The 24,086-nt window shown below is 39.9% G+C and overlaps 1 protein-coding gene across 1 annotated transcript in view; it reads right to left on the bottom strand.

The window, feature by feature from the left end:
- LOC144676772 (activating molecule in BECN1-regulated autophagy protein 1-like) overlaps nt 1-23,172 on the bottom strand; it is a gene marked incomplete at its 3' end in the record, with an annotated part of 37,213 nt that extends 14,041 nt beyond the window's left edge. The window contains exon 1 of the mRNA XM_078537090.1: nt 23,035-23,172. Within this exon, the coding sequence (XP_078393216.1) occupies nt 23,035-23,150 (116 nt within the window). The remainder of the gene's footprint in view (nt 1-23,034) is intronic.
- Between the last annotated feature and the right edge of the window lie 914 nt (nt 23,173-24,086).

Here is a 24,086-nt window from a genome sequence, read left to right on the forward strand (position 1 = left end):
TTCTGCTGAATTTATCAAATTATTAGCTTGGAAGCCTTACAACAGCCCTGCAGATATGTAACTGAAAGCTCCTTAGGGGAAGAGATGCATGTTTCCTGCTTCATGGCTTTATCCACATTGTGCTATTTATTTTGTTCTAACTGTCACAGATGATGACCCGGTCAGATAAATTGTTCACATTAAAAGCTCTTTCGTTGCAGATTTGACTGAATGCATAGAATACACCAAAGATAGCAACAGCAGTGGACCTAAGGATTAATAATCTGAAGTGCCTTCCAAAATCCAATAAGCACCTGCTGTGGAAGCTAATTTTTACTTTACTCATCAGAAGTGTGACAAGGCCAGAAGCCTTGTGCACTAACTACAGGAGCTAAATCAAAAATGAACCTCCTCTTAGTGAGACCTGATTCCAAGGAGGAATACAAAGGAACAAAGACAACTAACACTGCTTTGGATCATTATGATGCAGAACCAGTTATCAGTATGGACGATTATGCTCTGAAATAGTGATTGAAGCATGTTGGTGTCCATGAAAGTAAGGCCTTCCTAGCAATATCAGGGTCCAGGGTGCCATGTGAATGACATCACACTTTCAGGCCAGATTGTAAAGAAGAAAGCGTTGAAAAAAAATGGTCTGTCTGAGAAACTAGCTAAATGGCAACATGAAATAGAATTGAAGTTTGTTTTAGACTCTCAGGCTGGGATTCCTGTTTTTAACCCTTGCAGCTATTGCACCTACCAATTTACCTTTTTAATTTACATGTTTGGATATGATGATTCAAAAGTTTTTGATGCTCACTTCACAATAAACAGTTTAGTTTGAGTTTTCCTGCGTAATTCCATGTAATAATTATAGCATCACTAATGGGATGGGTGCAGTAATTGTCTCAATTAAATCAGAGATTAAAATATTTCATCAAGAGTAATTGGAATATTTTCACTGTCTGACATTATTGATTAAAAACATGCTAACTCAATGTTGTGTATTTTAATCAAAATTTGTGACGAGGTTTGTAATATCCTGCAATATTTGTACCTCACTCCATTTCATCTTCTGATTAATGAAACATAATGTACAGAAAACATTAGCAATGAAAGCAATATTGCATTAAAAGTCTCTCACTGCAAAATTAGTATATATGAGCAAATACAACAACATTTCTCCTTTAATATAGTAAAATGACCCTTCACAGGAACATGATTAGACAAAAATTGGTACTGAGTTAAAAGAGGAGTCTTCAAGACAAGTGACCAAAAGTTTGGTCAAAGAGATAGGTTTTATCAAGTGTCTTAAATGAGGAAGGAGAGATGTAGAAGCTCAGGGAGAGAATTCCAGAGCTTAACGCCTCAATAGCTGAAGACACGGTCACCAATGATGGGCTGAAGGAAGTGAAGGATGAACAAGAGACTCGAGTTGTAGGAACGCAGAGTTCTCAAAGCAATGTAGTGGTGAAGGAGTTTACGAGATAGGGAGAAACAAGGCCATGGAGGAATTTAAACACGAGAAGAAGCGCTGCTGGATTGGGAACCAATGTAGATCATTGAGCTTAGGGGTGATGGATGAATGGGACTTGAGGAGGGATATGATGTAGACAGCAGTTTTGAATCTGTTTATGCTTCAGGAGAGTGGAGGATGAGAGGTCAACGAGGAAAGCATTGGAATAATTGAGTACGGAGGTAACAAACGGATAAACGAAGGTTTCAGCAGCAGGTGGGCTGAGACTGGGAAAGTGACAGGTGATATTATGGAGGTGGATGTAGGTGGTGTAGAGAATAGGGATTTAAAAGCTCAGATGAGGATCAAATAAATTGCTGAGCTTGTGAACAGTCTGGTCCAGCCTGAGACAATGGCCAGGGAGCGGATGGAATCATTATCCAGTGAGCAGAGTCCGTGGCCAAGACTGAAGACAATGATTTTAATATTCCTAATGTAATGTTGGAACAAATCATGGCTCATCCTAGACTGAATATCATACAGTAGATCCCAGACAATGGTGCGGACGAAGGGAAAGAAGCCATTGTAGGAGATTCTGGCTGCACTTGAATAGCTAAGAGTGGAACCAGGTAAAGAGGCTCTGATTCCGCTGAGCAAAGGAGGAAGGACATTGCAGGAGGACAGTGTGGTCACGCACATCAAAAGCTGCAGACAGCTTGAGAAGGATGGGAAGGGATAGTGCATCACAGTCGTATACGATATCATGTGACTTTAACTAGCGACTAAGATAAAATAAGAAATAAAATTGCCCATAAAGCCACTTAATGCTTACTCTGATCAACTCCTTTAAAGAACTGGATTAAAGGGTATAATGATAAGTACATAAATAATCCAATACTTTATTAACACTTCCTGACTGCTATTTATGAAGTGTCATGTATCTAATGAACTTGGTTTGAGTTAAATATGTTGATATTAATGTTAAATTTCCACAGGAAGAGATTTAACAGAGCACTTCTTTCTTAGAAACTTATCTATGTACATTCACCTTCCTACTAAGTTTAAATAATGAGGATAGCCATGACACTACAAGCCATATGCAGTTGGGTTTAACAACCATTACTAATTCCATACTTAAATTCACTGACACCACACTCCCAGCAAAACCATAACACAATGCCACAATCTCATATTCCCTTCTGGGATCCCAGGATTGGTAAGGTGTCTTTATAGATTTAAAAGGACAGAATTCTTGTGGCAGAGTTTTTATATGAGAGAGCAAGAACACCGCAGGTCACAGCCCAAACTTCTGACAGCTGGAGTTGAAAGGCACATCTGTGAGTGGAGACGACTTATCTCCTGAGGAAAGGGTGGAAGATATAGAATAAACTCAACCTTCTGCATACCACATACTAATCAACTGTTACATCTGTTGCTGATGTGGAGTAGCTCGTTGCATCTTGCAGCTCCTGACTGACGGCGCTGCACGAGTAGTGAGGTCCGTGTGCTTATAAAATTAATCAACAGAATTAACAATATCAGTAGAGTGAGCTTGGGAGAATTATTCTTTGCCTTTAAGATTAATCCTTTGTCCACTATACCTGGTTATATAATAAGACGACATGCAAAAGCTATTAAGAACAATACAACTATTCTGTGTTCTAGACCCTGCAGTGATTGTGTGAAGCTCAGAAATGTCAACCGCACAGCACGATCTATTTAATAAGAAAGAGATAAATCTTTCAATCAAGACAGACATGGATTTTCATCCATATAATCCAAATGAATTTTAATGTCATGCATTTGTCATCATTCCAGATTGAAAATCTATTTTCTTCATCCTTCTGCAATGTTTGTGTACTTTATGCAAGTGTGTGTGCGCGCGTGTGCATGCACGCGCACTGTTCTTCTTCAACATGATTTTTAAAAAACATCAGTGCGTAAGGTTGCAGCTTTGGTGATGCATTGATAATTTTTCATTTTGTGAGAAGAGAGTTTTCTAATAGCTCACTGCTATTCAGGCACCATACTTTGACTTTGGTCGTATTTTTAAGACCAAACTATTTAGTTGTGCAATGAAGGGGAGCAGGTAGATTTTGGGGTCAGGGGGTTAAATTTCTTTGAGGGGGATATGCGGTGTTGCATAGGTCCAGGCTGTCCTTGAACATGGACTATTATGGAAGCCAGTGTGAGCTTCATAAGCAGTGCAGGGAGGAAGCTTTGTCACCTGAGACCGTCTGCTTGTGTCAAAATTGTGAAAGCAATGTTGAGGCTAGCAAGTGGGTTAGAAGATAAGGCGCATCTAGTACTGTGCTGAATTAACTTGGGTGTCTTGCTTCAAGTAGGTGTACCATTTTGAGCTTGACAGACCAATCTGTAACTGTAAATTGCAATGTGAAACTTCTGTTGGTGCAGTATTTACAACTGTTCCATTAAATACAGGCCAAGTGCAAAGAATTAACAGTGGGGATACAGATGGGATGAAAATCTACTTCATTCTTAGAAAAAAAATCTATAAGCTTCTGTTGGCCAAAGCCTTTTATCACCAAGGCAGCCTTTTTTTTTGGGTGAGAAAAATAGAAAGTACTCAATCCACTGATTACATAATTGCTCAGTTCATAGCACCCTCGCCTTTGAATCAGAGGGTTGTGGGTTCATGTCCCACTCCCAGAAACCAAGAACTGTGATTGTACTCGAAAGAGTTGCAATCTGTGACTGTTGATAACTCGAAAGAGTTTCAAGCTGATAGCTAGAGGTGTCAGCTGTGGCTCAGTTCATAGCACCCTCGCCTTTGAATCAGAGGGTTGTGGGTTCATGTCCCACTCCCGGAAACCAAGAACTGTGATTGTACTCGAAAGAGTTGCAATCTGTGACTGTTGATAACTCGAAAGAGTTTCAAGCTGATAGCTAGAGGTGTCAGCTGTGGTTCAGTTCATAGCACCATTGCCTTTGAATCAGAGGGTTGTGGGTTCATGTCCCACTCCCGGAAACCAAGAACTGTGATTGTACTCGAAAGAGTTGCAATCTGTGACTGTTGATAACTCGAAAGAGTTTCAAGCTGATAGCTAGAGGTGTCAGCTGTGGCTCAGTTCATAGCACCATCGCCTTTGAATCAGAGGGTTGTGGGTTCATGTCCCACTCCCGGAAACCAAGAACTGTGATTGTACTCGAAAGAGTTGCAATCTGTGACTGTTGATGACTCGAAAGAGTTTCAAGCTGATAGCTGAATTCTTCCTTGCTAAATGTATTATATGGTATAATGAGTGTTCCACTCCAGTAGGTGATGGATAGCTCCTTGGAGAGGGATTTTCCTACAGTAGCCGTTAAGGTTGAGGGTGCATTACATAACAATGTCGCACTTTTAAAGTAGCAAAACACCATGGGAAAACTTCAATGGAAGAGCAGCACTTTTGGATAGAACCTGTTTTCTGCAAAGCAATCAGCCCAAAAAAGGTAGACTAAACCAATTCAGAGTGAATTAAAATAAAGAATGGTGACATCTAATAACACTGATTTTGCTCTTGAACTGAAACCACATTATGGATCATTCAAGGAGAAAGGCTTTGATTTCAATTTAGTTCCAAAGAATGTTGGGAAGGGGAAAGGGGAAGCCGCGGTTGCACGAGAAAATTGAAGCATTACTTTGTCAACAAGATGCCTGTTTTGAAAAGTTTAAACTGTCACTTCAACCAGTTAAAATACATTTTTTTACCCATTAACAAAGAATCAAAATATAACTTTGGTCTAAATAAATATCTATCTCGTGGGATATGGAAAATCTGCAACAGTATACCACGGATGATACTAGGAGCAAAAAGGCATGGAAAGGGACTATATAGGACTGGAGTTAGAAGGTATTCCACTATTATTTCCAAGCTAGAAAGCTGCTTGCTTTTCAATCTCAAAAGCTGCAAAAATAGCTCACCACCTCGTCCAATTACAGATGGATTGGAAGCCTGAAGCAATTGGTGTTTCTCCACCCAAGACATTAACCAATCTTTTTGCCATTATAAATACTGACAAATCTATGTGTATTTCCTATTTTTGCCAAGATGATTGTTTTCTTTTAATAAGCTACAAGAATTCCAAATTATATCCTTTTCCCTAGTGCAAACGTGGCTTTAGTCACAGATATGCATGACTATTATAATTAATTTTCTGTAATAAAATATTAAATCCATCGCTCTCAAGTAATTTAACATGCTGTTAATAAAAGTTACATGGTGGATAATATTTTTGACATTTTAGGCGGATTAAATAACGGATGCATAGAGAAAGGTCTCGACCTCCAACAAGAATGGATAGAGCTCAATAATCTAGAATCCAGACAATCTTTCCAGCGTTCTCCTCTGAATTATGAACTGTGTCTTTGCAAGAACAGTGACCAAAACTTCATTTTGAGCTAGATCTCACATTGATAACAATCAACAATATGCAGCATATTAATTAACCTACTTCCATTAAATACAGATATTAAGCAAACCAACGTTACGACTTGCAAATTTATTAACCAAGCCAGAATTCACAAAATATCTATTCCACAAATGTTGTCAGGGATGATTTCCTTTCTTGAGATTCAAAATTCAGGGAATTATTTTATTGGCAATTTTTAAATTAAACTGTGACAATTACGTGCAATAAAATACAAATCCAGATAGAAACTTGAAAATATTTTTTTAACTTTTAGTTTGTTAATTAGGCTTGTTGTAACATCATTTTTCTCATGCATTACCAATTTTTGGGAGGAGAGAGAAAAATAAAGGTGAGGGGAAGGAGAGGGAGATGTGTGAGGGAAGCTTATTATGGCCAGCATTACTGACATTGCTCAACATCTATCAGTTTAGCTTGCGGTGAATTAATAGTTACACTGTTAGAGCAAGAAGGGTGCTGGAGTTTGCAGTCGAGGGAACTGGAAGAGCAACTGGGATAGTGCAAAACATTTGAGGAAAAATGCGATGTCTTTATAACCTGAGAGTGGTGCCTGTGACTCAAAGAATAGATACCTTCCAGCCAGAGGGGAGTGTCAGAAGAAACTGATGCCACAGCATAGCGCATGCTCTTTCAACAAAGGTGGCATGATATGCATTGGAAGGAGCAAATCTATCTCCCTTCCTAATCCGAAGCAATGTCACTGCCACTCCAGTTGACAGTAGTTAACTCAGCATATACCAATATCACACCTGATACCTACCCAATGTATGTAACTAAGTACCATACCACATTTTATATTTGTTCAATGAACAATTGTGAAGTAAATTCTCCAAAGATACTTCTGTTGGGAGAGGGAATCTCCTACATGATGAGATATAGCTCCCTTTCTCCTATTTAATGCCTGATGTCTATTAATCCTCATGCAAAGGATCAGATTCAGTTAATGGTGCCACCCACTGAATCATGATAGGTTGTCTAACCAACATAAGGGAGATAGGAGGAGAATTAGGCAACAGTGCTGTTAATGGTTTTCTTTAGGAGGTAGGAGATTTTGAAAATTTATATGATTAGTACAAACCAGTGAAATGCAATTTGCATTTAGAATACATTCAAAGAAACAATGATTCCCTCCTTCTTCGATTTAAACTCAGAAGACAGCAACCAGTATAGAGTGTCAGGGTTTGAGATACAGTTCCAGCTTCATTCTTTCAGGAAGAGTGATAAAAAAGGCATGGCTTAAAATTAAAAATGTGAAAAAAGGATTTTATTTTTAAATTGATTGCAATCGTTATCATAGAGTGGTTACAGCACAAGAGGCCATTCAGACCATCATGTCTATGCTGACTCACTGCAAGAACTCAGCTAGTCCAGCTTCCATGCCTTTTCCCCACAGTGCTGCAATTTTCTCTCTTCAGGCAATAATCTAATTCCCTTTTGAAAGGCATAACTGAATCTGCTTGCATAAGATCCTCAGGCAGTGCATTCCAGAACCTAAACCTCCGTTGCTTAAAAAGGTTTTTCCTCTTGTCATCTCTGGTTCCTATATCCTTTACCTTAAATTCATGTCCTCTGGTTCTTGACCCTTCTGCCAAGGTTTTGCCTATCTATTCTGTCCAGGCTCCTCTTAATTTTGAAAACCTCTATCAAATCTCCTTTCAACCCTCCCTTCTCCAAGAACAGCCCAGCTTCTCCAATCTATGTAACGGAAGTCCCTTATCTTTGGAACCATTTTTGTAAATTTCTTTTACACGCATTTTTGCTAAAGTGTGGTGCCCAAAATTGGACACAATACTTCCGTTGAGGCCAAACCAGTGTTTTAAAAAGGTTCATAACTTCCTTGCTTTCGTACTCTTTGCCTCTATTTATAAATCCCATATGCCTTTTTGAGCACTTTCTCAACCTATCAACGATTTGCACATATAACCCCCAGGCCCTCTGCTCCTGCAGCCTCTTTAGAATTGTACCCTTTTTTTTTAATGTTCATCCAGCCAGCATTTATTGCCCACCCTTAAAAGAATCAACCACATTATCGTGGTTCTGGAGTCACATGTAGGCCAGCAGATTTCCTTCCCTAAAGGACTTTAGTGAACCAGATAGGTTTTTACAATAATCGACAATGGTTTCATGGTCATCATTAGACTTTGAATTCAAGATTTTTATTGAATTCAAATTCCACTATCTGCCGTGGCGGGATTCGAACCTGGGTCCCCAGAGCATTACCCTGGGTCTCTGGGTAACTAGTCATCACCTCCCCATCACATTGCCTCTTCCCATTCTTCCTGCCAAAATCACTTTGTACTTCTTTCCGTTAAATTTCATCTGCCACGAGTCTGCCCATTCCACCAGCCTGCAGATGGCATATATCCTCTTGGAATCTATCACTATCCTCTTCATAGATCACAATACTTGCAAGTTTTGTATCATTTGCAAATTTTGAAAATGTGTCCTCTGCAACCAAATCTAGGTCATTAATATACATCAAGAAAAGCAATGATCCCAATACCGATCCTTAGGGAGGGGGGGGCCCCACTATATACATTCCTCTAGTCTAAAAAATAATCATTTTTTCTGTGACTCAGCCAACTTTGTATTCGTGCTGTCACCGTCTCTTTTATTTTATGGGCTTCCACTTTGCTGTCAAACCTGTCATGTGGCACTTTATCAAATGCTTTTTGGAAGTCCATGTACTCCACATTAACCGCATTACCTTCATAAATCCTTTCTGTTACGTCATCAAAAAACTCATAAGTTAGTCAAACATAATTTGTCCTTCACAATTCCATGTTGGTTTCTCTTAATCAGTCCACGTTTGTCCAAGTGACTGTTAATTTTGATCTGGTTTATCGTTATCAAAATAATACCTGAAGACACTAGTTGAATAATAGTTGAATTCTGAAGCTAGCATCAAGCTTGATTGATGAACGTACATCAAGAAGCACTTCTTCACAAAAAGGGTAATGGAAATCTGAATGTACTGCCTACATACCACCACCATCGCCCTCCTCCCACTACCCTGTCTCACTTCCCCAACCCATAATATCTTAAAACTGTTGAGGCTGGGACAATTGAAAATACCAAAACTGAAGCGGAAAGATTTTTGTTAAAGTTATTAATGTATATGAACCAAGGTGTGTAAATGGAGTTAAGGTACAAATTTCCCAAGGTGTGCTGGTGGTGTGCTAATATAGCAAATCAGGTCTCCTATCTGTAATTAAATAAATTTGTCTCTGGATTCAGAATGAACGCAGGCAACTTCACCACACATTGCTTACCAAAATGTTTCTGGGTCAATGGTCACCTCTGCATCATTGACTGCTCAAAATCAGGGACTTTTCCACCACAGTTTTTTTCATTTGTAGCCATGGAAGCCAAACAAAAAGCAATAGAAATAAATTCCACCTGGTTTTGTTTGTAAATGTGGGGAGTAAGGGAGCATGATTTGGACAAGTAGAGGAGTTGCTCATCACAGGTGCAATGGTCTGTTTCTTTGGCAAGGTGGTACCTTGCTAAAGTGGTAATTAATCATAATGTGAGACTTGTCAGATAACACAAGCAGGACATTTGAACTCCCTGGTGAGGAGTGGGAAATGAGGGTTATGTAGGGGGGCATTACAGCTGAGCCCAATCCTGTACTCTCCAAACATTGAGACACATACTTTCAGAAGTGGAAACTCTGGCTCAGACAGTAGAGTCATAGTCATAGAGTTATAGAGGTCTACAGCACAGAAAAAGGCCCTTCGACCCACCGAGTCTGCGCCAGTCAAACAAGTAGCTAACTATTCTAATCCCATTTTCAGCACTAGGCCCATAGCCCTTGAATGCCATGGCATCGCAAGAGCACATCCAAGTACTTCTTAAATGTTATGAGGGTTTCTGCTTCTATTACCCTTTCAGGCAGTGAGTTCCAGATTCCCACCACCCTCTGGGTGAAAAAATTCTTCCTCACATAGCCTCTAAACCTCCTGCCCCTTACCTTAAATCTATGCAACCTGGTTATTGATCCCTCCACCAAGGGGAAAGGTTCCTTCCTGTCTACCCTATCTATGCCCCTCATAATTTAATACACCTCAATCAGGCCCCCCCTCAATCTCCTCTGCTTCAGGGAAAATAACCCCAGTCTATCCAATCTCTTCTCATAACTAAAACTCTCCAGCCCAGGCAACATCCTGGTAAATCTCTTCCGCACTCTCTCTAGTGCAATCACATCCTTCCTATCATGTGGATTCCAGAACTGCGCACAATACTCTAGCTGTGGCCTAACCAGCGTTTTATACAGTTCCAGCATAACCTTCCTGCTCTTATATTCTATGCCTCAGCTAATAAAGGCAAGTATCCCATATGTCTTCTTAACCACTTGTCCCGCTACCTTAAGGGACCGGTGGACATGCACACCAAGGTCCCTCTGATCCTCGGTACTTCCCAGGGTCCTATCATTCATCTTGTATTCCTGTGCCTTGTTTGTCCTGCCCAAGTGCAACACCTCACACTTATCCGGATTAAATTCCATTTGCCACTGATCAGCCCATCTGACCAGCCTGTCTGTATCTTCCTGTAATCTACGGCCATCCTCCTCACTATTTACCACCCCACCAATTTTCGTATCATCCGTGAACTTACTGATGAACTCTCCTACATTCAAGTCTAAATTGTTTATATATACCACAAACAGCAAGGGACCCAACACCATCTCTATGGAACCCCACTGGACACAGGCATCCAGTCACAAAAATACCCCTTGACTATCACTCTCTGCTTCCTGCCACTCAGCCAATTCTGGATCCAATTTGCCAAATTGCCTTGGATCCCATGGGCTCTTACCTTCATTATTTGTCTCCCATGCGGGACCTTATCAAAAGCCTTGCTGAAGTCAAATGCATTGCCCTCATCTACACACCTGGTCACCTCTTCAAAAAATTCAATCAAATTGGTCAGACATGACCTCCCCTTGACAAAACCATGCTGACTGTCCTTGATTAATCCCTGTCTCTCCAAGTGTAGATTAATTCTGCCCCTCAGAATTGCTTCCAATAGTTTCCCCATCACTGAGGTTAGACTGACTGGCCTGTAGTTCCCTGGTTTATCCTTTCCTCCCTTCTTGAATAACAGTACCACATTGGCTGTTCTCCAGTCCTCTGGCACCTCTTCTGTGGCCAGAGAGGCATTGAAAATTATTTCCATTGCCCCTGCTATCTCCTCCCTTGCCTCACTCAATACCCTGGGATACATTTCATCTGGGCCTGGAGATTTATCTACTTTTAAGCCTGCCAGACCACTAAGAACCTCTTCCCTTTCTATGCTAATTTCTTTAATTATATCACAGTCCTTCTGCCTGATTTCTGTGCCCACGTTGTCCCTCTCACTTGTGAACACCAGCACAAAGTATTCATTTAGAACCCTACCTACGTCTTCCGGCTCCACACACAAATTATCACTATGGTCCTTAATGGGCCCTACTCTTTCCCTAGTTATCCTCTTAATCTTAATGTACTTGTAAAATAACTTTGGATTTTTCTTTATTTTACCTGCCAATGTTTTTTCATGTCCCCTTTTTGCTCTACATTCTGAGGGTTGAAACTAGGATCCTCCTGGTCTTTGTGGTAGAGTTCTTTGGGAAATCTTGCTCAGCCATTGAGAAAATATTGTTTTTTATTCAGATTACTGAAGGTAACTCACACTTTTTAAAAATCATTGTTATCTTTGCTGTATTGAGGATACGTTTCTCTCTTCAAGATTCCCCAGCCAAAGGTGCAAATTGTCCGTCTACTCCCAAGCATCTGTTAATGCCCATCTATGGCCAACAAGGATTGTCTCATTTTCCACTTTAGTCTTTTTTCAAGGAAGCATCTAGCCCCTATAAGCTCAATGGTCATCAAGAAATTGTTGAACAAAAGTACAAGGGGAGGTTTTCCTTTGCTCTGCACTGGGTACTCTATTCTCCAGAAATAGAGCACAGATAAAAAGTGGCTACCATCAGCCTCTGGTCACATTGTGTTGAACTGGGTTTTCCTGATGCCTCTCCAGGTAGCATTACTGCTAGCAAACACATGCACTGCTATTTTCGTGAGGTAGGAGGGAGAGTTCCTAAATCTACTTTCTCAATTTCCTCTGACAGCACTTGGTAGATGTTGCAATATAAATATTCCCACGGGTATCTGTTTGCCCCTGCACAATCAGGAGTCTGTGAGGATTCCAGGGCCTGACTCCCGGATGATCAAAGCATTCGCGACCTACTGGCTGTTGATTAAAGGCTCAAGGAACAGTTGCCTCTCAACTCTTGCAGCTGCATTCAAGTTTACAACCCAAATTAGAGGCAGAACACTCGGCCAGGGTCCGGTGCCTCAAGGACATGTACTGTGCCTGTTGAACACCCAGTGGGTACCCAGACTGAAAAATCTGCTCTATAACAAATAATACCTCGCCTTGAGAAGTAACGTTGCTTGGGTATGAATGATGGCACAATAAAATCTATCATGCAGTTTAAACTTTACAATGCTGCATATGGACGTACATGATGAAAACAATCAATCCACATGTAAGGCCCATGGGGATTGAAGCAAAATGTTACATCCACAGTGTTGCAAAAGCACCGCTAGCCATTCGTGATAAGAAACAGGCTCTTGGACACTTATTGAATAATCATTAAAATCCTTCACTTCAGATTGTGTTAGCAAATATATGCAGGCATATGTTAACAGAAAGAAGTGATCTGTATTGCAAAAACATTTAGTGTGCGATTGTTTTGCTGGTTATGCAGAATGACACCAGCATAAAGAATTCTGTGACCACAAGACTTCTTTGTAATCCATAAATCAATTATTCCCCCCTTTGTTTGGGGAGATTTATCTAATTCAGCATGAGTGCTTACTCAATGTTCTGTACTCATATGAATTTAACAGGCACAGCATTTCAAAGTAACTACAAATGTAAAACCCAACAAAGCAGATGCAGAATTATGAGGATGTAGTCAAATTTCTTTCCCCTTCCCTCCCCACCCCTTCATAAGACAATCACCACCCTTGAATGACCTCGCTGAAAACTACACTCTCATTTTTGATGGTCATTATTGAGTACACAAGAACCTAAAACATGACATGTCCGTGTCTGATTTGCCTGATTTGGATGACCAGAAACCAATTCTTCCAAGACATATCAATAAAATATCACAACCTATCCATTAATCATCTTTTATTGCACTTCAACAATCCCTCTCCCCAAATGCCGAGATTAAACCTGTAATCCCTTAAATAAAATGGAGTAACTTTGTTCATCCTCATTTTAATTCATGTTGTGTACATGGCAATGAGATATCACCAGAAAGCCTCCCAATGAATGGGTACATCATTGTGGTACAGTACGAAGCAATACAAAAGTCCCCAGCTTGAGCTTCTGGTCTGTGCTGAGCAAGATGATAATTTCAATAGAGCTGATAAAAAAACAGCCAGGGCTTCAGTATTTTGATTGTTATCCATGATTCCTGCTGACAGATGCAGGTGTGTGGACAGTCGACGAAGGTGGAATCAGATTTGACTGTGCTGTCTTCTCAGTGAGTAGTCAGCTAACACCCACTATCTAGGTTCATATGAAAATTGGGTTTGGAGGGAGATATAGAAGGGCTGCTGCTACCAGTGATAATGGAATCCAGCGCATCTGAGGGAGGGAAATGAAGAAAATGTTGTGGTGGAGAGAAGTGGGGAGGGGAGGGGAAATTATTCAATTACATTGCTTTGTTGTGCTTTGGGTGTTTTTAGTGTGACCTTTTATATCATGAGTTTTCAAACAGGGGTTATTACAGCAGCAAATTTTAATCCATCTGTCATTGGATTTTCATTGTATAAGTAATTGAAGAGCGGAAAGAAATCTGAAACGTAATTTACACTTGCTGTCACTAGTGGCGCTGCAGAACATCTATACTAGAATTAAGTGCCATCTTGAGGTGAAACAGGGATAAAAGGCAAGAGCAGCTGAATAAAAAACATTCTTGGGACATGGGGTTGCTGGCACAGACAGCATTTATTGTCCATCCCTAGCAGTTTTTTTTAAATACAATTAAATGGCTTGCTAGGCCACTTATGGTTGCCAACCACAGTGGTGTGGAACTGAAGTCACTGAGTAAGAATGGCAGGTCTCCTTCCCTAAGGGACATTGCCATAAGTACCCACCTTGTTCACCAATCAGGCACCCTCAGGTCACTTTTTCATAATGTTTTTCTTTTATTTCCAGCTTCTAAAAGCTGAATTCAAATTCTCAAACTGTCAAAGTAGAATTTGAACTTGTGCTCTCTAGATTATTAGCCCATGCCTCTGGGTTACTTGTCCAGTAATTAGACTAGGCTGGCAGATGTAACTCAGTTGATATTTTAAATTGTCTTTATTTGTACATAATTCCAACCATTGACAATAACAGATTAAAGTGTGAAATTCACAGCATTTTGGGAAGTACACAGGCAGTGTTTGTTGGACACAAATCCTTCATCTGCAGCTGGAAGATATAAATTGAGTACTTGCAGCACCACCACTGGCAGAAGCTTGTAATGACCGCTTGACAAGTTTATGGAAGCAGTTTTCATTTTAAAAGTGGATGTAGAAAGAGATAATGGAAAAATTTAACAGGATATGTGTGCAGATGTAATTTGTTTCTGGAAATGTACACACACTTGTCCATTCAGTGAAACAGATGGTAGGAAGCGATAAATTAACTTTCAATGGATAAAAGAGCAGTAAATGAAACAAAGTAATTGGGCAGCACAGATCCGATGGAGCCACCATTTCAGCACACTCTTAATGTCATTGAATACTGACCCTAAACATCAGTGCAGAATAATCAACACAAAATCCTGCCAATGATTGGTTAAAGTCTTAAAACTTCAATACAATGAAAACAGCGGACTGTGAAGACTTATTATTCAACAGAACCTTTTGTTTCACAATTTATTTCTTATTCTGTTCACCAGATAAGCATTTGAAAAAAAAAGTAGCGTAGCAGCTCAGGTTACGTCTCAATTACGTCTCAATTGTTTTCATTTGATAGGATATTTTATCAAAATGTTGCCGGATCCTGGAAATCTGAAACAAAATCAGAAAATGCTGGAAACATTCTGTAAGTCAGGCAGCAACTGTCACACATTTTCTACATAGTACTGGGGATGTCAAATGTTGTGAGCATCTTATTTAGCCCTCGCTGCTAATGTTAGCATATTACAAAAATCAGTGCCATTCAATAAGTTATTCTTAAAAACAAAGTGAGCAGTAACATTTATTGGAACACAGCCATTTTGACACAAATGGATAAACACAGCCACAGGCCAGAATGAGCTTTGAAATTTCAAATGAAAGGAGAACATCCTGAATTTGCACTTGAAGGACATTGCCAGTTGTTTCCATTTTTACTTCAGATTTCCAATGTCCGTGCTGTTTTATCTCTGGTTTGTTAATCTGCATTAGTTTGTTTTTTCTTCATAAATTTATGAGTTCTGGTGCTTCCTATGAACACTTCACAAATGTATCAAAAGATACTTGCGAAAGGCAGAAAGACTAGATGGAAAACAAGGCAGCGAGGAGAGAGAAGAAAAAAATTGAATGAGGAGACAGGGTGACCAGCTCTTCAGAAATAAAATAAGGGACACTTTGACCATGAGACCGAGGTGAGGGATGAGAGCAGGGGAGCAGGAGCGACAGCAGGTTGAGGAGGTAGGGATCCCACCTCACTGAGCACTGAGAGAAAGGACCTGCACATACACCGATAATAGTACTTTATCATGCCTCCCAGACATATATAACTAATAACATAAAAACAGTGATTTCGAAGAGCAGTGACTGATGATTACGTAAGCACTTCAGTTAAGATATAAAATTGGCTATATTGCTAAAATAAATCCTATCTGAATTAAATAGATTTTCACCAATACCACCACCAGGCCCATCTAAACATCAAAATAACTGACTTCAGTACTGCAGCGATTTGGAATGCCCTGCTCAAATTGTACAGTTACATTAAATTACTTTGGTTTACAGAAGGTTATGGGGGCTTGCTGTTGGGGCGAGGTGGTAGGGATGGTGATAGTGGGTTAGAAGCTAGTCCAGAAAACTGGTCAAGCCCACAGGATGAATTATTGGAAGTTTCTGCTAATTGCACTCACTTGTAGACCTCATAGAGGTCTACAGCACAGAAAAAGGCTCCTCGGCTCATCGAGTCTACGCTGGTCAAACAAGTACCTAATTATTCTAATCCCATTTTCCAGCACTAGGCCCATAGTCTTGTATGCCACAGCATCGCAAGTGCACATCCAAATACTTCTTAAATGTTGAGGGTTTCTGCCTCTACCACCCTTTCAGGCAGTAAGTTCCAGATTCCCACCACCCTCTGGGTGAAAAAATTCTTCCCCATATCCCCGCTAAGCCTCCTGCCCCTTACCATAAACCTATGCCCCCTGATTATTCCTCCACCAAGGGGAAAAGTTCCTTCCTGTCTACTCTATCTATGCCCCTCATAGTTTTATATACCTCAATCATGTCCCCCCTCAATCTCCTCTGCTTCAGGGAAAATAACCCCAGTCTATCCAATCTCTCCTCATAACTAAAACTCTCCAGGCCAGGCAACATCCTGGTAAATCTCCTCCGCACTCTCTCTAGTGCAATCACATCCTTCCTTTCATGTGGATTCCAGAGCTGCACACAATGCTCTAGCTGTAGCCTAACCAGCGTTTTATACAGTTCCAGCATAACCTCCCTGCTCTTATATTCTATGCCTCAGGTAATAAAGGCAAGTATCCCATATGCCGCCTTAACCACCTTATCTACCTGTCCCGCTACCTTAAGGGACCGGTGGACTTGTCTGATCCTTGATACTTCCCAGGGTCCAACCTGGGAAGGACCAAATTAAGCTGGAATTTTTGGGTGCACAGACATTAATTGGCACATTTAAAAGCTTTTGCATGTTATATTGCTTTAAATTTACTAAGAAACTGGCATCTGTACCCCAACTAGCAAGTAGTTTTGTATAATTTTTAAAAAAGTCATTTGGCTTATTCACAGCTGGTAGATTGACGCACTGTAATTAAAAATGCTTCCATTTTATGCTAAACCCATGTTCAGCAGTATTAATCAATTGGCACCAAATTCCCACTTCTAAATATACCAAGGAATATTTTTAAAGAAAATTTTACTAAAAAAAAATTGTGTTTTAAAATGTTGCCCAATTGCACTGCTTCATGGCAGATATTGCATTTGGTGATACGTAAATAAGTTCAGTGGAAAAGCGTGAAAGGAACTTCTCATAACTAGCACAATTTGGGCATACTTTGCACGCAGATCACCAGCTGCGATCAGAGTGGGAATTCTACTTGAAGGCAGAATGTCATATCTAAAATAAGAGACACGAACCACTTGCAGATGTACTATTCTTAATATATTGATAGATTTTAAAAAATGAATGATAGAACACATTTCTAAAGATAGGAAATATTACCTTTCCCTTCATTTGTTTGCCCTACAAATGTTCAGTGGTGCCAAAAACGGGTCTGGGCTACTTCCTTTAGTAGAGAGCTCCAGACAATAGTTCTTATTAGAAATGCGAGTACTAGTCACCTGTATTAACCTGTAACCAATGCAAGAGTCTATTATTTCACTGCGTTAATTCAATTGCAGGCAGTCCTGCAGTTTCTTCTGTAATGAACCAGACATTTTTCATGTTGAAATAAAAAGTTGTGCCTAGCAAAGGTTAATCAGTTACCATTGCCCGGGGGTTATATTTGTGTTGCTAAAAAGGCATTGGATTATTTAGTACTAAAGTGTGTTACAATCCAAATACGAAATAAATGCTTTGTATCAGAAATATCCTAGTAACGTAACATTTTATGCAGCAACCTACAGATGGAGTTTCATCATCAGTCCTTGTTAATCCAAACTACAAAGAATTTCAATTAATTTATCATGCTTCTATTTACATTTTTTGGGAATATTTTGGTTTATAAATTCACTGTTGAGAGCCACTCTAGAATCATCATGTTACAGGCTTGGAATGCAGACATTTCATCCTGTGGTGTGGATTCCCAGGGTTGGACAGTTTGAGAACATCTCTCAGGGCTATACTTACACTGCTTATTTACAATGGAGCCTCTCAAGAACTCCTGTAATCGACACGATTACTGTCTGGGCAGAGAGGATGACCCTGCTTGAGGAGCAAAGAAAATATGAAAGAAATTTGGGCAACACTGTCTACCTTTTCTAAGAAAGCAAAAGGAGACTACTTTGAAGTAAAATTATTTCCTCTTGGACTTCCTGTTTGTTCTCAGTCATGTCATATTGCCAGTGGTGGGATGCTTGGCAGCAGAGCCACCTATTGGGTGACCAATTGAGACGCTTAAGCCAAATAAGCTTCACTTCCACCTCTGCAGGCATTTTGGCCATGTTGGAGGGCCACCACCACATGAGGAAACCCTGGGTAAACCCAGGCAGCTTCCCAGCAGGTTCTAGGGATGGGGGTTTCCTCCATGATGGAAGCTGCATGGCCTGTTGAGAAGCCCCCAGCGGTAATGGCCTCCTGTCCCACCCCACTGATTGCTAGAACCTGGTTGCCAGGCTCTAGCTTCTCCCAACCACACTGATCTGTTTTTGAGGGCGCTCTCCCATTGAGACAACACTGGCTGATTTGGCTGGCAGCATTTGGAGGCGGGCTGTTGTTCTTAATTTGATACCATTGGCAAAACATCGTCACAGGGTCCTGCCACCGGCCAAAGAGGAGTCAGCTCCTGCTTTCGGCCCAGGCAGTGGGATTTGACCACTGTCAATAAAATTCAGCCCACTGTTACAGTATTCAGGCTAATTATATGTCAGGGTTAGATTTGTTACTTTGTGAGCTGTTAACTATCTCACTGAATAAATAGAAAATGAAGGTTTTACAGTGGTTAAGCTAAATTGGGTTGTTGTTATAGTTCACTTCTTTTAAACACTGTCCTATAAAGCTGGTGCCACAGTCTAATGCAGTGTTTGTTTTGCTGCCTTTCAGGAAAGATCATGAGAACAGATGACAAAACCATTGAGCAAACAAAGCAAAGAGGATACTCTGATTGCTGGGTGCACTAAGCACTTACCTTGAAATCAGAGAACCTAAAGCACACTTTGGAACATAGCAAAAGGTTCCCCTAGGGAAATGACTGGTGATGCTCTTTCAAAAAAAATTATCTGGAGTAAAACAAAGTAAATAAAACCCTAACAGTCCTTCCCTCTATGCTTGTTTAACTGTTTATATACCAATTTTGATGCTTTTCCACCAAATTATTCAACCATATCTTTTTCCATACATTTCATCTAAAAATAAAGTCCGACTTTTGAATCTTCGACTTATCTACTTCAAGCTACTATCCAACATGGAGATGGGTGCAATTTTTAAAGATTAGTTTCAGCTTTAAATATGTTTTTAAATTTAAGGTATTGGAAAGTGAGAATACAAAGGTCAGCATGGTCCTTAAAATCTACTTCATTGACAAAGTTTTAATCATCTATATTGTCATGTTGCCTGGTGTCAAGTTTTGTTCGATAACACTCCTGTGAAACGTCAAGTGATGTTTTACTATATTAAAGGTACTACAGAAATAAGCTGTTGTTAACATTGGAAAAGCCCAGCAACCTTAAACCCTTAAAACACCAGTCACATAAATAATTTTGATACCAATACCTAAATTGTAGACCATAGACACAATAATAAATTTAGGACATTAATACTTAAAACAAATTCAAAGAACTGTTGCAATGGGCTCAGTATCACCTACTATTAGTTTCATAAATGTTACTTGTTTAACTGCTGATATGGCACTACTGGGATTAGAATTACTCTCCTTTTAACCTCTTAATTCTATGATACCACTGTACTTTGGAAAAAAAGTCAAGCAAAAAGAAACAAGTAACACTATGCACAAACCATGGGAAAAATTGCTGCTATTGGAGTAAGATGCTCTTCTGAAATTAGATTAATGCACATCAATGGGACAGAGTGGCGAGCATTTCACGCTGCACCTGGCCATGCTATGCAAGATTTAGATTGCTCACAGTGTGTGGTAAAAACTGAATTCTACAATTCCTCAGCACTACTCTTGAAACCCCTTGAGTATAGAAAAGAGATGAAAGACTAAACCATCCTCTCCCTTTCCCCACCTTTGTATTTGCTTAAAGTTTTCTCCTGCATAACATGCGATCACCGACCTTCCTTTTGTTTTCCCCCTTTGCCTGCCACTGTACTTGATTAAAACCTTAACAAAAACAGAATTACCTGGAAAATCTCAGCAGGTCTGGCAGCATCGGTGGAGAAGAAAAGAGTTGACATTTCGAGTCCTCATGAGAGGGTCATGAGGACTCGAAACGTCAACTCTTTTCTTCTCCGCCAATGCTGCCAGACCTGCTGAGTTTTTCCAGGTAATTCTGTTTTAGTTTTGGATTTCCAGCATCCGCAGTTTTTTGTTTTTATCTCTTTGATTAAAACCTTTCCAACTTGCTTAAAACATTTCTAACTTCTTCCAGCTCTGGTGAAAGGTCATCAACCTGAAACGCTAACTCTGTTTCTGTCTTCACAGATGTTGCCAGATCAGTTGATTATGTTTTATTTAAAATTTTTAGCATCCACAGTATTTTGCTTTTAAAATACTTACATTACCCGAACACAGCTAAGTTGGCAATTGCTATAAAATAGATGAAAATGGGAAAACAAATCATAACAGATTATGTAAATAGTTTTATCCTCACTTGCTTCTTTCAGCAGCCAGCTCCATTATCAAAAATTTCTTTCCTTTTTAGTGTTGCATTTTATCCAAAGCAGCTGAGGAAAATATGGCATTCCTCGAAACATGGTTTGATTGGTTCCTGCACTGGATATAAAGGTAGAGCATGGAAGTTTCTCCGTGTCCTTAGTGCATATATGCAATGTATGATGTATTGCTGACAGAAGATTACTGGTGCAATTCCTGATATGTGTTGAGTTAGCTGATCTAATATGGGAAGAACAGTTGGAATGTTAGAAGTGACTTCAATATATCTGAACTTTTTTTTGGAGGGGGGAGGGGCAGGTGGTTTGGGGTTTGGGGGGCGGGGTGGGGGGGTTAAGAAATTAGAGATGTGTTCTTGCTCCTAACAGCTATCAAGTTAAAAGCAAAAAGCTACTGCGGATGCTGGAAATCCAAAACAAAAACAGAATTACCTGGAAAAACTCAGCAGGTCTGGCAGCATCGGTGGAGAAGTAAACAGTTGACATTTCGAGTCCTCACGACCCTTTGGCAGAACTGAAGTATAGTTAGGAGAGAGGTGAAATATAAGCTGGTCTAAGGTGGGGGGGCGGGGGGAGAGAGAAGTTGAGGGTGGGGTCGTTGTAGGGATAAGCAAGCAGTGATAGGCTGTGAAAGCGGGTTTTAGTAAACACCTTGTTAAACACCAGGAGAGAAATGGAAAGCAATGAAGGTGAGCAGGGCAGAAGAGACAGGCGGAAATCCTGTTGGAGAACAGAACAGTACTTCTTCAGGGATCAAGTTACCCTTGCTGGAGGTGTGAACAGACACATCTGAGATGCTCTCTATAGTCAAACAGCTTGATGAACTTGCAGTTTAAATGCAAATAGATGAATATACATGTGGGTGAGATATTGGGAGTGCTGCCAGCAACCACAGAAATTAATTCCAACATGATTTTCCACCTTCTGGGGAGAAGTTTCAAAAACAAAGAAAAAGAACATTTTGCCACATGTAATCTGCACACGGATGCTTTCAGATAACAAAGGAAACTACAAAATTGCTCAGTGTACTGTCTAAAAATACATTATGACAATTTATACCGTGATCATTTCAAATTAACAGTTAATTCCAAGAAATACTTTTTTTAACCTGTGGGCATTAGAAATCCTTAAGTGAACGGTGCTTGTTGGGCAGATAAACCGAATATATTCAATACAAACTCTCTTTACAAATAGCCGTATTTAGAAGACCAAGTACCAAACTGCTAGATTTTGATTAAAGTAAAACAACCTAACCCCAACCCCACCTTACCCTCTCCCCATTCAACTTAGAAAATAGGTAGTGAGCTTTCATTAACCTACTCAACATAGATTCTAGAAGAATTATGGCTTGAGACCTCATCACAGCCTTGATCTAGCCACAGATGCAAAAGCTGAATGTCAAAGGAGAAGCTACAGCAGCTACCTGCAACATCAAGACAGCATCCAACTGAATATGGCACTAAGGAGCAAAACTGAGGTCAAAGGGTCAAAACAAAAACCCTCCAGTGGGTGGAGTCAAACTTGACACCAAGGAAGATAGGTGGCTGGAGGCCAATAATCACAACGGCAGAGTATCATTGCAAGAGGTTCGTTCCTTGGTCCAACCATTTTCAATTGCTTCAACAACCATGTCTCTATCATAAGGCAAGGAGTGCGGCTTCTCAATGATAATTCCAGATCATTCACAACTCATCCAATAATGAACTAAGCATCCCAGCCTACAATACAATAAGAATAAAATCCAGCTTTGGCCTAAATAAGTGCTGGGTAATGACAATTCCACCAAAAGAGAATCACTTTTACCTCATAAAAAGTGATATCTCATTTGAAATCCCAATGTTAAAAATTAACTGGAAACAGACAATGCAGGGGATAAAATAAAATTTTGGATCTGACGTTCTGGAGAAATCTATGTAGAGTTACATAGAATCTGCAGCACTGAAACAGGCCATTGAGTGCAACAGGTCAATATTGATTTTTATGCTTCACATGACTCTCCTTCCACTCTAATCACCTCTTCCCACCTTAACTCCTCCATTCTTGGTATCCCTCAATTCCCTTCTCCCAAATGTACACATCAACATTCTCTCAAATGCATCAACACTGCAAATGCTTAGGCAACTTGGACTTTTTGTCCTATTGCATCTCCACCAAGGGCATGTAATTCCTGCATATTGCTGGATAAAAATAAAAGTTGGCTCCAATAATAATATATAATTCAGTTACAGTATGATCACACTACTGGGCCAGCACAGGGGCTAGTGTGTCATACTGTTCTATTGTGTGGCACCAAGGATATGGGCCAGACCTTAAAGCAGTAGATTTACTTACACCAAATCATCCATAATTTTTTGAAAAAAATTCCTTGAAGGCAACTCTTCTGGATAAAGTGCACTTGAATATTAAATGGTACTTACACAGGCCGGCAAATCACTAGGTCTCCCTTATTGGTTCCATATGCTAGGCCCATCCCAGGTTCTGGAAGCCAGCGTGCTGAGTTTATACTAACATGTCTTCTCTGGTCTGGCGGCATTGGGTACAAAACATTAAAAACCCTCTGGAAAGAGAAAATGAGATGACAGTTAGGTATGTACATGGAAGTCAGGGTGACTGACAAAATTTCTGCTCCCTTCTCTCACCTGTAGACTATTGTTCAAATGCAAAAAGAGAGATGCGTTGTTACAGTATAAACCTGATGAATATACAGCTAGTTTTCAAAATAATGTTATATTTGGACTAGAAGCTTTTCTAGGTTGATTGAAATTCCATCCGTGAGTGAATGGAACAGGATTTTGTCATTGGAATTCCACTCAATGAGAGTGAATTAAAAGACAGAAAATGCTGGAAATACCCAGCAGGTCAGGCAGCACCTGTAGAGTAAACAGAGTTAAAGTTTCAGGTCAATAACCTTCCATTGGAAATGTTGGGGGGAATTTTGTGGAGCCCACAAAGTGGTGCACGTGGTGATCTAATTAGGTGGGATGTGAAATCTCGATTTCCAGATGGTGGATTGTTATTATCCTGTTAGGGACTGTTAGCATTTAAAAAGAAATCCAAATACCTCATTTTAACTATTAGAACTACATCACAAGATTTCACTTTTTTTAAACAAAAAAAGTCCCAAACTTTATTGTACATAAGAGCAAATTAGACAAAAATACAATTAACCTAACAACATGGTTTGTAACATGTATGTTATGCATTCAAGTATACTTCCTCCAAGAATTCTCTTATAAGTCTCATCAATCTTGAAGTTATTTACTTCTGTAGCAGGACAACCCATAAGTATGCCACAGTCCTCTGGAAAAAATTTCCTTAGCTTCAGTTATTCTCAGAGTTAAAACTTTAATTTACCTCCCTTGACTGTGGAGGCCCTCAGTCCCTTGTTCCAGTTACTTTTCAATACTTCCGAGCTAATCTGCTGGTTACTTTCGATTGCAATAAGACACTGTGAAGCCTAGTTTCAAAC

Source organism: Cetorhinus maximus, unplaced genomic scaffold, assembly GCF_964194155.1.
Source record: "Cetorhinus maximus unplaced genomic scaffold, sCetMax3.hap1.1 HAP1_SCAFFOLD_1889, whole genome shotgun sequence".
NCBI classification, from domain to species: domain Eukaryota; kingdom Metazoa; phylum Chordata; class Chondrichthyes; order Lamniformes; family Cetorhinidae; genus Cetorhinus; species Cetorhinus maximus.